We start from the raw sequence: 14,004 nt of genomic DNA, 5'->3' as shown, positions 1-14,004 counted from the left end.
ATCTCACTATTTAGAAATGAGGCCAGTTGCGTATGTGAAAAAAGAAATAATTCCTTTTCACATTTTAGAGACCTGACTCCGCGAACAAGGAAGTCTCCTGATTCATATTATTTTATTCATCATTTCAATTAAAGTACATCTTTCCTGCTCTTCAGCCAGCAAACGTCACCCAGAGGATCTTAAATTCCATTTGTAAAACTGTAACATTCCTTAACGACAGTTTCTGAATTGTCCAAATGGAAAAATATTGAATGAAACCTTTGAGCCTTGGAAATTGCCTGAGTTTCATGGCATCCTGCAGGTGGGAAAATTCAGTGCATCCTTTTGAACCCTGACCAGATTCACTAACATTCTTGCATTCTTCTAAAAGCAACACAGAATCAAAGGTAGGAAAGTGTTTTCCTAAGGAAGACACAGAGAACATGGAAATAGGAGAGGGTTGGGTGGAATCTTTTAGTAGACCCCCCCAGCTCCCATCACCCCCAGCCAGCAAGCCCAATGGTTAAGGGCAGGGTAGTACAGCAACATCAGCCCTTGGCTCCCCAGCCCTGAGAAAGGGGCTATTTCCTTGATAAATAGGAACCACTAGAAGGACTGGAGAACCATGAAACTGTGAAGTACATACACTTTAGTGCTGGCGAAGGGTGTCTGAGAAAAGACGTATGGAGTTGTATAAAAGCGTTTTGGTGAGATGATCCCACTGATGAGAAAGTGTCCAGGCCGGTAGTAATTGCGAGCATCCGTTTCATCCCTGACCAGATTCAAGGGGCATTTCGCCTTGTGGTTCCCGCAGACTCCAAAGGGCATCATGAGCAGCAGAAGCAGCAACAGAAGGAGCAGGGATCTCATTCTGGCTCTGCCTCCTCCTCCTCTTACCTGCCAAGGAGGCATAGCAGAAGAACCCAAAGACTCTTGCAAGGCCAGACTGCCTGGCCTTTCCCAATCTGGGTGGTTTTCAACTCTACCTTCGGAGCTAGGAAGCACAAGGCAGGCACACCCCTCTTACGCCAGTTCTACAGCTTGTCTCAGTCTGTCTCCAACACAGGAAATATTATCTGCACCAACTTTTTCTTTCCCAGACACAGCGCAATTAATATTGTCATGCTACTTTCTGAGGCTGATGTAATCTCCAGAAATATCTCCTGAGCTTTCTGAAGATCAGATGACTATAATTTTGATTATTCCAAGTGGAATAAGTTTCACCACAATAACTTTCTGAAGTCTTGAATGGCTCAAGTAGCAAGTGCAGAGCTGGAGAAAAACATGTTGGACAGAAGTCAAGGGGTGTTTGGGAGTTGGAAGTTTGGCCTGAACTTTGTTCAAGACCACCAAAGAAGGAGCTGGATCCGACCATGGACGCTCCTTCTTTGGAGGTTTTTAAGCAGAGTTTGGATGGCCATCTGTTGGGATTCTTCAGCTGAGATTCCTGCATTGGAGAGGGTTGGACTAGTGGACCTTGGGGTCCCTTTCCAAGTCTCCCATTCTATGATTCATTGGAGGTTTTTAAGAAGAGGTCGGACATTCAGGGATGGACAACAGCCAGATGAAGGAGTCCCAGCCTTGTATCCCAGGCATCCTAAGCCCTTTTAAAATGTGGGGGTTGGGGGGGCATTATTGGCTTTTTTAAAATTTTGATTATATATGTTGTGGTTTTATATTTTGAACCGCCTTGAGACCTCCAGGGGTAGAGCGATATATAGATTCAGTACATCAATACATAAAGGAATAAATATGAATAAATAAAAATCAATCAATGGAGAATGCTGAGAAATGCCATCCTCAGTACTGTCAACGGGATACATGGTGGTGGGATCTTGTTTCTTGGCGGCTGCTAGAGACAGAGACTGGTGGAGCCTGCGATGGGGAGGGATTTCTCAAGCCCACCCTCTGGCCGCTTTGGGTGGGTCTGGGCTGCTTGATTCCTGCCGCTCTCTTCTGGTTCTCCCCCTGAAGGGAAGTAGCGCCTTGGTGCCTTCGAAGCCACTTCAAGTGAATTTCCACCCCATCTTTGAAAGGCTTCTCCAACAGAGGGAAGCTCTCTGGATTTGGTGGAGGGGAGAAATGTTGCTCTGAACTTTTGACTCTCCCTTCCCCTTCGACATGTTCTGCGGAAGGAGAGCTTCTCTTGCACATGGAGCCAACTTGCTCCTCGTCTTTGAGCAGAAACTTCTCTACTCATAAACAAATTGTCTGTGCACAAGCCAGGCTAGTATTCTAGCAGCTTTGTTATTCTTTATCAATTTATTTATTCTTATTTATTTATTCACTTATTTAATCTGATTCATAAAATCCAGCAGCACTTGATTAGGCCAACAAGCCCTAAAGCACTTTATTTTAAGATAAGCAGGACATTCAGAAAAAAGTTTACAAAGTTACTTCAGAACATTAAAAAAGGGAAAATAACAAAATGGACTGAAATTGTATCAGCTTCCTAAGAATTTGGGTGGATGCTATATTTATTAAATTTATTTTTTTTAAAAAAAAATTATTAAGTCTCCATAGATATTCCAAAACACTTAATTTTATAATGAATGATTTTAGAGTGTTGTTTGTGCTGTACTTTTGTACTGTTTTATTGTTGTTAGCCGCCCTGAGCCCGGCTTCGGCTGGGGAGGGCGGGATCTAAATAAAATTTATTATTATTATTATTATTATTATTATTATTATTATTATTATTATTATTATCTACCTACCAGAGTTTTTTAAAAAACAACTAAATACAGAATGCTTCTCGACTCCCCACCCCTCTTGATGTTTGTTTTATTACTCCTTTTTATCACCTGTTTTAAAAAACATGTTTATATTATCTAAGCCCCGAAGTCGTATATCAGTAATCCTCTGCTTATATTTCAAATCCTGCCTTTGACTTCATGTCTGGATGTTAGTATGACAGATAATATAACAATGGTCTCCATTCTTCCTTGAACAATTCTTCCTTATGTCCTCTTAGTTTAGCAGGGAATTTCTCCCTTTCCGCATCTTCCACCAGCTTCATGAGCCATTCCTCGTTGGTGGGGAATTCTCCTTCTTTCCACTTCCGTGTGTATAAAGTCCTAGCTGTTGTGATTGCATTCAGAAAACCTAACTACCGTATTTTGCGCCCCATAGGACGCTCCGGCCCATAGGACGCACCTAGTTTTTTGGGGGGGAAATAAAAAAAAAAAATTCCCCCCCATGTGCGGGGCTGGAAGAACCAGGTCGGGGAACAGTGGGAAGGCACGCTCTGCCTCCCCGCTGTCCCCCGAGCTTGTGGGGCTGGCGATGGGGAGAAGTGCACCAGTCCCGGGACGGCAGGCAGCTCTGCGCCGCCATCCCGAGCGGGGCAGGACTTAGCGCCCCGCTCGGGATGGCGGCGCAGATCTGCCTCCCTGACATCTTGATCTCCCTGACATCTTGCGCAGAGCTTTCCCTTCATTTTTGGAGGGGAAAAAGTGCGTCCTATAGGGCGAAAAATACGGTAACTGCAGGCCAGTTTCTCATCTCCCTTTCCTGAGGAATGTTCTGGAGCGAGCGGCCGCAGACCAGATCCAGGCGCTTTGGAAAGAAACTGATTTTCTGGATCCGTTTCAAGTGGGGTTTCGGCCATGGGACAAAGAAGCAGCCCAGCAGGCTGGGAAGTGCTGGGACTGCGCCGTCCTTTGGGCCGAGTCCTGTTCTCCAGGCCGGACTGCTGACTGCGGAGTCACTCTGGCCTGGGACTGGGCAGCCATTTTCTCTCTGCCTTCTCTGTAAGGTTTCAGTCAGAGTCAGTCTGCCTCAGTTGTGAGCAGTGTGTCATCTCCGTCAAACTGTTGGGAACCATGTTGTTTAGGAAGAAGTTTATTTTAACTCAGTAAAGTCAATTAAAAACTCTGCATTAGTAGTTTACGCTGCGCGTCAGTTTAGGTCTGACGTCGTTTCCAGACGGTGTTAGTTGGGGAATGCTTTTCAGCTCCGGGAGCCTTGAATGTGGGGTTTACAGGGCTCGATCCTATCCACAGGGCACTGGCTCCCGGTGGAGTACAGGATAATAGTAGTAGTAGTAATAATAATAATAATTTATACCCCGCAAATCTGGCTGGGCTTCCCCAGCCACTCTGGGCAGCTTCCAAAAAAATATTAAAATACTGTAATATATCAAACATTAAAAGCTTCCCTAAACAGGGCTGCCTTCAGGTGTCTTCTAAAAATCTGGTAGTTGAATAATAATAATATGTAGGATAAGGTTAAGATGCTGGCTTAACCTTTAAAGCCCTATAGGGCCTAGGTCCCTCGTATCTACGGGGCCGCCTCTCCTGGTATGTCCCATGGAGGACCTTATGGTCTTCAAACAAAAACATCTTGGAGGTCCTGGGCCACAGGGAGGTTAGGCTGGCCTCAACCAGAGCCAGGGCTTTTTCGGCTGTGGCCCCGATCTGGTGGAACGCTCTGTCCCAAGAGACCAGGGCCCTGCGGGACTTGACATCTTTCCGCAGGGCCTGCAAGATGGAGCTGTTCAGCCAGGCCACAGTCGGACCCCCTCCTTTGGTCATCCCCGCAGACCTGTAGCCCAATGGTTGCCATTAATTTGATTTTGAATTGATTTTAGAATGAATTGATTTTAGAATTCTGTGTTACTTTTATTGTTAGCCACTCTTAGCCCGGCTTCGGCTGGGGAGGGTGGGATATAAATAAAATTTTCTTTTTCTCCTTCTCCTTCTTCTTCTTCTTCTTCTTCTTCTTCTTCTTCTTCTTCTTCTTCTTCTTCTTCTTCTCCCCCCCCCCCACATTGTTTAACATCTACATGAAGCCACTGGGTGCGGTTATCCGGAGGTTTGGAGTATGTTATCAGAATTATGCTGACAACACTCCGCTCTATTTCTCCTTCACATCTGCAGGGGAGGCAGTGGAAGTGCTGGACTTCCTTGGTCTTGTCTTGGTAATGGATTTCAAGTGGGGTTTAGGCCTGGTTTTGGCACAGAAACTGCTTTGGTCGTCCAGTATGGTGACCTCTGTTGAGAGAGAGAAGCATGTCCCTGTTAATTCTTCTCGACTTCTCACCGGCTTTCGGTACCATTGACCATGGTATCCTTCTGGAGTGACTCTCCGAGCGAGGGGTGGGTGGCAGCGCTTTGCGGTGGTTCCAGTCCTACTTGGATGGTCATTTCCAGACAGTGTTACTTGGGGAATGTTTTTCAGCTCCGGGAGCCTTGAATGTGGGGTTCCACAGGGCTGAATCCTATCCCCACATTGTTTAACATCTACATAAAACCGCTTTTCAGTCAAGGCTTGGCTAAGGTCAGCTGCTAATCTTTGGAACAGGGAGCAGAGCTTACACGATACAGAAATTAAACCAACAGACTACAGAAGATAACTTAAATTAATTTCTCAGTTTATTGATATACAAAACTTAGGAGAACGAAATGACATGAAGTGCACTTGTAAATGACACAACATACAAAAGATTCCCACCCATCTTACTGTTCATGTGAACAGGACTTCTTAAACCCGGGCTAAGAATGAACACATTCTCTTTCAGAGATGGAGAATAAACAGCATGGATGAGTAGCTGTGTTTCTTTTAGGCACTTCTGGACATCATGAACATGGGCTATTTTAAGAATCAGATGCCCCTTAATTCCTTGTTGTCAGGCGCTCCTTTGTGTTCAGATCAGGCCTCAGCACAATAACGTAACACTTGGGAAGGAAGATGCAGCCCAGAAGCCCAGCACTGGAGGCCAACATAGAGAAGATCTGCACGGCCACCATGTACTTGCCCTTGGTGCTCAGGTAGGTGGGCACAAAAGACACCCAAACACTGCAGAAGACCAGCATGCTGAAGGTGATCAGCTTGGCTTCATTGAAGGAGCCAGGCAGCTTCCTGGCTAGGAAAGCCACCGTGAAGCAGGTGGCAGCCAAGTAGCCCAGGTAGCCGAGGGCAACGTAAAACATGGCCACAGACCCTTCGTTGCATTGCAGGAGGATCTCTTCCACCTGGGAGTGCATGTCAGGCTCTGGGAATGGGGGAGAAGAGCCCAGCCAGATGGTGCAGATGAGAACTTGCCCCCCAGAACAGGAGATGACAATGGAGTTGGCCAGACTCTTGCCCAGCCATCTCCTCACCCTGTTCCCGGGCTTTGTGGCCAGGAAGGCCAGCACCACCGTGATGGTCTTTGCCAAGACAGAAGAAACAGCAACTGAGAAGATGATGCTGAAGGCCGTTTGTCGGAGAAGGCAGGTCTCTTTCCTTGGGCGCCCGATGAAGAGGAAGGAGGACAGAAAGGAAAGCAGGAGGGAGACGAGCAGGATGTAGGAGAGGTCCCGGTTGTTGGCTTTGACTATGGGCGTTTCCTTGTATTTAATGAAGATTCCCAACACAATGCCTGCTGTTAAGGACAAGAAGAGGGCAACGGAAGCTAAAACAATTCCCAAATATTCTCCATAAGTCAGGAAAATGGTAATCTTGGGGACACATTGATCTCTGTCCTTGTTTGAATGGTGATCTTCTGGGCATTTGGTGCAATGTTCTGCATCTGGGGAAGAGAATAAGAGTGGCTGTAGCATCACTTACATCCCTAATGATCTGTGCTCTATTAACATGGTGATCTAGGATCAACTGAGAGGCAGTGACCACTCCACTTCTGTTAACTGCATGGTTTGGATCCTGCCTATTCCTCTTTGTCTGAACCTTTAAAATGCAGACATTGCTTCCATTCATTGTTCATAGCAGTGAGATCAAAACGGTCCATAGATTATATTGTAATAATTTTCACATGAAGTATTTATTTTTATTGTGCTTTTGCTGTTAGTAATTTGCTGCTTTTCATCATCTATCCATTATTTTTGATAAGTGTCAACATTATTTCCTTTTTGTGTGGCTTGGTCTACAAAATCAAAAAGGATTGCTTTGTGGACATTCCTCTCACAGCTGCCCAGTTTGCACCCCAGATATTTCTTCCTTATGGTCATTCCTATCAACTCACTTCCTGGATGTAATAAAGGTGATTAATACTAAGGAAGTTGAGGAAGGATTCCCATTCCCCTATGTCTGCAGAATTCTCACAAAAAGTGTGTGAGACTGAATTTCTGCCCTGTGTTTACTCTCTCCAGGAATTTCTTCCCCCTTGGAATCACCCACCTTCCCGAGTGGAGAAGGTCCCTTCTGCACACTGAGCACAAGCATAGCAGCAAATGGGCTTTCCTTCGAGAACCACCTTGGCATATCCAGGTCGACATCTTTCTGTACACCTGGAACGAGGTACGGCCTAACCAGAAAGACAAGAAGGTGCCACAAAGAGGAACAGTTAGGAGTATTTGTGTGTATGTAATTCACTCAACGCGATCTCTATAGCATGGTGGTGATCCCTGACAACTGGTCTTGCCAGCTCAGGATGATGGGAGCTGTAGTCCAAAGACAGCTGGGGACCCAAGTTTGGGAAACCCTGATCTACCCCAAGATTTGCAGTTGTGGCCCCCAATGAATCATTCAGGAAATCATCACAGCTCTACATCAATCACATAGAGGTTGGGGAGGGGTCTGTCTGGCAGGGAATCCTGAGAGATCCCAGTTGCCGTTTCCAGCAGCCAAGATCCCCAGTTGCCTGCCATCTCCCCATTCCCTTAATGCGGTCAGTTCTCTTTAGCTGCAGAACATGATCTCTGGAATGCAGCCTTGACCCCTCATCAGGGTCCATTCAACCCCCAGCTGACCATTGGGGTGACCAGAATATCTTGTGCTTTAAATTGAGTTCAGTACAGCTGAGGTTTGAGCCACAGAACTCTGTTTCCTCTTCTCCATTTACCTGTTTCCCTTCTTAAAAGAACTTCTAAGCAAATGACAATGGGTCTGACATGTGATTCCCCCAAATTTCAGGATTCGAATTATCTCTCACACGGTTCATTCTCGTCTTTGTGTGTGTCAGAGAGAGAGAGAGAAAGCGCTTTGCTGTTCAATGCCCAACTGAAAGGAGAGTTGGGTTTTGGGTTTTTTTTGCCAAATTGCCTTAATTCATTTTCCAAATTTCACCACATCAACCACAAATTGAGACAAATTTAATACAAGTAAGCTTACTCACAAACTTAAAAAAATATACAATAAATCTGTAATTATCATATATAAAATAAAATACTTTTCATCCTTCTGCATGTATGAAAGGTCAATATCCTTTATTTGAGCATCCCAAATTCCCCTCCTATCTCAGCTGCTGTAGAAAGAAGGTGTGCTGGTTCCAGCTGTTCCTGGACAGTCACCCAGACATGGTCATTCTGCAGTGGTTGTCAAGGAACAGCACAATCAGGATCTCCTAGCCCCCTCCCCCAATTATCCCCCCTACCTTATCGAATTTCTTGTTCCACTCAATGGCTTCTGGGTTAATGGTGAACTTTATGCCAGCAGATGCTCCTCTCCTTATATTCCCAATTTTCACAAGGGCACGAGACTTATTGGGATAGATCGCCCAGTTCATAATATCGAAGTCCGCTGGCAGCTCCCAGTTCTCATCCAAGCACAGTCTGCCCCTGGAAGTATTCAGACACCGGATTTCTCTCAAGAAAGGGTGAAGCTGGAATGGCAGGGGAAAGCGCCAGCATTAAGAAACTGGGAAGCTACAACAGGCAATTAATCAAGCCAAAATGGGGAAAAAACCAGGGCCAGGGGGGCTATCAGCAAAGTACTATAAGAAATTACAAGATTATTTGGCACAACCACTAAAAGATTTAAGATACTTAGATTACGCTGATTCTGAAAAAAGATACAGATCTACTATCAGTCAAAAATGATAGGCTGATTTCTCTATTAAATAATGACTATAAACTGTTTGCAGACCTATTGGCAAACGACATGAAAGTGCTATTAATGGATTTAATTCATCAGGACCAGGCTGGTTTTTTGCCAGGCCGCCAGATGAAGGAGAATATAAGGAATATAATTGATAGAATATCTGGAGGTTAGAAATGATAAGCAAGCAGTGCTAATTTTTATAGATGCAGAGAAGGCCTTTGACCATTTTTTCATGGACTTCTACGAAGAAGACTATAGAGATGATGAAATTCAGAGAGTCATTACAGTGGTACCTCAGGTTAAGAACTTAAATTGTTCTGGAGGTCCATTCTTAACCTGATACTGTTCTTAACCTGAGGTACCACTTTAGCTAGTGGGGCCTTACGCTGCCGCTGCGCGATTTCTGTTCTCATCCTGAAGCAAAGTTCTTAACCCGAGGTACTATTTCTGGGTTGCCGGAGTCTGTAACCTGAAGCGTCTGTAACCCGAGGTACCACTGTACTTAGAGGAATTGACTCAATTTATTCTGACTAACAGGCTATGATGATAGTAAACAACGTAATAACAGAAAAATTCAAAATAATGAAAGGGACAAGACAGGGATATCCTCAGTCACCATTATTATTTTAGTTTTAGAGACCCTGGCCAGAAGTAGAAGATCAAATGAAGAAATAAAAGGGAAAAGATAGGTTAAAGGTAAAGGTAAAGGGACCCCTGACCATTAGGTCCAGTCGCGGCCAACTCTGGGGTTGTGGCATTCATCTCGCTTTATTGGCCGAGGGAGCCGGCGTACAGCTTCCGGGTCATGTGGCCAGCAGGACTAAGCCGCTTCTGGCGAACCTGAGCAGCACATGGAAACGCCGTTTACGTTCCCACCGGAGTGGTACCTATTTATTTACTTGCACTTTGACGCGCTTTCGAATTGCTAGGTTGGCAGGAGCAGGGACCGAGCAATGGGAGCTGACTCCGTCACGGGGATTTGAACCGCCAACCTTCTGATCTGCAAGTCCTAGGCTGTGTGGTTTAACCCACAGCGCCACCCACGTCCCAACATTAGGTTACAAAGCATATAAACTCAAGGCATTTGCAGATGACCATGTGGTAACTGTAGAAGACCCCATGGCTAGCCAACCAAGGTCTTGAACAGATTCTCAAGTTTGGAGAAGTAGCAGGTTTTAAACTAAATAAAGGTAGAACGAAGGTATTGGTGTAAAATGTGACAGAGCAATATAAAAAAGACAAAAAACGGAACTGATGATTGAGAAGAAAGTTTAATGGATAACAGCTACGAACATAACGAAGGTATTGGTGTAAAATGTGACAGAGCAATATAAAAAAGACAAAAAACGGAACTGATGATTGAGAAGAAAGTATGGATAACAGCTACGAACATAAATATTTTTAAGAATAACTATACAGGAGCTTGGAAAGAAATGAAAAAAAACTTAAATTATATATATATATATATAAATAGAGATATCTGGAGGGTGGCAGCACGACAACAGGACTTTTCTGTGGTGGCTCCTCGCTTGGGGGATGTTCTCCCAGAGAGGCTCCCTGGACACCTTTGTGACAAATCTTTAGGTGCCAGGCGAGAAAGTTATTCTGTAACCAGGATTTGGGTGGATTAAACCATCTCTGGGCTTTTTAATGTGCTTTTGGTTTGCTTGTTTTCTTTCTTTCGTTTGCTTTTTCTATTCTCATTTTGTATTTTTATTCTGCAAACCACCCTCTGATCTTCAGATGAAAGTTGATATATAAACAGAATAATACTAATATTATCACTACAGTCCCTCCAAAAGTCCAAATGGCACCCAGTTGAGAGGTGCTGGAGCTGAGTTCCAGCGAGTTCCCCCTGAAGAAAGCCCTGGGTATAAATAGCAAAAGGATCGTTATGGGATGGGACATCCCTATTTTTATCGGAGACATGTTGGAAGGTAAGCTACTATTACTAATACTAACTATGATATTTTACATGTCTATCCCCAGTCAAGATCAGCATCTGTGTGGACTGCAGTTTGCAAAAGGGGGAAGGAAATACCTGCCACGGCTGTAGCCTTTGGGGTCCCCATTGCTCTCCTTCCTCCACCATCAGCCTCCTCTGGGATCTCGATGAAAGCGAAGCATGCAAGGCCTGAGCCACAGCCTGAACATTGATGTAAGTGCCATAGCTGTCATAAGACAGGACTATCTCATGCCCCTCTTGGGGCAATGGCTGCAGTTTCTCCTCCTCTCTGCATCTTATCCTGCCTTTCACGGACAACAGATGCTTTGAATATGAACACTGAAATGCTTGATTGAAATAATCCTCAAAATTGGTCTGCAATCTATATTTGCCCCCTTTGCTGCTCCTTATTCCAGTCTCAATTGCAAAGAACAGAGAACCATGGAGGTGCTGGAATAGATTTGGAGGGATGTAAAAGCCAATTCTGTTTTCTAGCAAAGCTGTTGTGATCCAGACTTTCGCCCCTATTTCCTTCTTATAAATATTGTTTATTGCCATGAGTATTATGATAACATGTGCATTGGTTATATAGGAAACAAATACCCCAACTTGTCTCCATAGGAAAAATGGTTCCCCAGGCCTGATAAATTGATCCATATCACTTTCTGGTACTCTTTTTGATAAAGCAATGCAGATCCCTTTGCTGAGCATCAGAGGTTTCACAGCGCTCACAAATCTTTCTCCACTGTCATTGTCTGGAGTGAAGAGGCCAATCCACGTCCATCCAAAATACAGGAGCAATTCAACAATCCCCTGGTACTGACTTTCCTCTTTGGGACTCATCTGGTAGACAAAAGGGAACAGGGTTTTACCTTCGAGAAACTGGGCAGTGAAGCCATGACTGATCTAGCAAGGAAAGCAAAAGATCAGCAATTTATTTTACTTTCAGCATAACAGATATTTAATTATCTGAAATGACTGACATCTAAATCTCTGCTGGCTGAGGCTGATGGGAGTTTTAGTCTGAAACATCTGGAGGTGACAAGTTGGTGAAGGCTCAGTTTTGAAAAAGGGATGTAGGATCCATAGCTCAGGATTTTCCCATTTTTTAAAATATCCCCACTTGACCCCTCCAAAGAGAAAATAGAATCTTATGCAGTTGAAATCCTCTGTCCCTCCATGCTCTCCCACTACTTACCTGTGGGATTTTGTAGATGCCTGACAAGGCTGAAATCACTTTTGAGATGACAGTCTTGCCTCTTTCAAGAACAGCCAGCAGGGGATTCTGTTCTCCACAGTGATAATTGGGAATATTGCATCCACTGCCTGCAAGCAGCTCTAGCATGGCGTCTGAAGTCATCTTTGCATCTAAATAGTTTTCATAGATGTTGTAGCCCACGGTGAGGTTGGGTAAGAGACTGAGATCCTGGTTGATCTCTTGGATGGTGAAGAGGAAAGACAACATGTACCAGAAGAACCTAGTTAACTCCCTGCAATAAAATAATCCTTTAAAAAGAGTGAAACTGATATTCATATTAATGGGAGGAAGGAAACATTATATGATCCACAGATATTAGTATATTATTCATTCATTCATTCATTCATTCATTCATTCATTTATCCACAAAAATTTGGAGACCGCTGCTCCATGACAGGAGCTATGATGCAAACAGCACACAGAGCTGTTTAACAGTGGAACAGACTCCCTCCGAAGGTGACCATGTGTCATGGATGCTTCAGGTGAGATTCCTCCAGGTCCCTTCCATCTCTACAACTCTGTGATTCTTTTCTATTGTGGTTCTATGAGTAGGAAATGAAGGCGCCCCTCAAAATTTGAGATATACTGGGAAGCTGCTCCATAGGCTGCTTTTGCTGCAGTGGTCTTTGGTGCTTTCCAAGGGGCAAGACTACAGGTAGATAAGAGACAATTTTATTGAAACAGGGGAAGCACCAAATACCTCAGTCCCCTTTTAGTTACAAATGAGGCCTGGTGGCTTTCAGGTTTGAGTGTGTGGTAAAATTTATAATTTTGCCCATATTTTGGATCACTGATTCCACCAATGAGGACACCCCCTGGTCTGTATTATTTTACATAATCATTTTATTTGCAGCATACCACTCCTGTTCTTCGCCCATAAAAATCCAGCCATTTTCAGGAGTTTCTTAAAACGCTTCCTACGTTGGCTCCTAATGCTCCCCCTGTGTGTAAGCAACGCAACCATGCGACTAGAATTGAAGATCGCATCCTTAGAAACTTGCCTGTGGAAGCAAGTCTTCAATTATTGGTTATCATTGTGGCATAGATTACCAGACCATTACCTTGTCCAATGCTTATGGCGAGATGAATTCTCCAGCCTTTGGACTAGTAGAATTTATGCCAAACTCCTGAGCTATGGAATCTCTCCCTTAGATTCCCTAAAACTAGATCAAATCACTGCTCAAAGACTGATCCGCCAAAGACTGGATGACATCGATTTACAGCGAAATTATATGCTGGGGGGAGGTGTTTGTTCGCCCCAGAACATTGGTATCACTTTAACTTACTGCGTTCCATCATACCTCTCCTCCCTTTCGACTGTTGCCCATAGACTGGCCTTCACCAAAGCGAGGTTCAACGTTTTCCCCTCCAATGTCCTGAGACATAGATTCTCAAAGGGCCAAGCCTCCGCCATGTGCGAATATGATAAAGAGACGCCGGAGTCGCTTCAGCACATTATGTTCACTTGCCCCTTATTCAAGGTGCCACGGGCAAATTTGTTGGGATCAATCATACAGAAACTAGAGGGTACCCCACCAAAATTCCACCTTGCCCAAATCTTGCAGGATAAGGATACCCATACGACCCTGAAAGTGGCTAGGTTCCTGGTCGCTGTCCTTACCCAAAAGCGTTGCCAAGGAGCACCACAAGCTAATTAAGGCGTAGTATGCCATTCCATCTTATAGTATTTTAATGTTATAGTAGTGTTTTAGCGGCTGTTTTTTCCCACGTGCACAAGCTGTTATTTATGTCTTGTTTTTATCTGTATGGGCCTACGGGGAAAGTGCTGGGACTGGAGGAGAAAACCTTTAATGTAGCTGAGACAGATTTCTCCATGATGGGCTGTAGGTCTCCCATTGCATTGTGTAAAGAGAACTGTGACAAGGTTGTTCACAAATGATCCCAATAGAATAAACATAAAATAATCTTAGCAGTTTGGAAATTGCTTGAGTTTCATGCCACCCTCTGGCTTAGGAAGAAACGTCAAACACCTCAATACTTTGAAATGAGGCCAGTTGTGTGTGGTCAAAAAAGGATTAATTACTTTTCACATTTTTGAGATCTA

At 44.3% G+C, this 14,004-nt stretch overlaps 2 protein-coding genes across 2 annotated transcripts in view; both read right to left on the bottom strand.

Moving 5' to 3' along the window:
- LOC310697399 (uncharacterized protein) overlaps window positions 1-14,004 on the bottom strand; it is a 164,697-nt gene that overhangs the window by 78,715 nt on the left and 71,978 nt on the right. The window lies entirely within an intron of this gene.
- Window positions 4,677-12,146, bottom strand: LOC310697185 (vomeronasal type-2 receptor 26-like; the record flags this gene model as incomplete). The annotated part of the gene is made up of 5 exons (XM_083483507.1): window positions 4,677-6,490; window positions 7,096-7,222; window positions 8,291-8,518; window positions 10,778-11,587; window positions 11,880-12,146. 5 exons carry the CDS (start codon window positions 12,144-12,146, stop codon window positions 5,592-5,594), a joined length of 2,331 nt encoding a protein of 776 aa, XP_083339633.1. The 3' UTR covers window positions 4,677-5,591.

The sequence above is a fragment of the Podarcis liolepis genome (genome assembly GCF_965112155.1).
Source record: "Podarcis liolepis genome assembly, chromosome: 18".
Lineage (NCBI taxonomy): Eukaryota > Metazoa > Chordata > Lepidosauria > Squamata > Lacertidae > Podarcis > Podarcis liolepis.
Note: the sequence above shows the minus strand (reverse complement) of the source record. Positions and strands in the feature narration are given on the sequence as shown.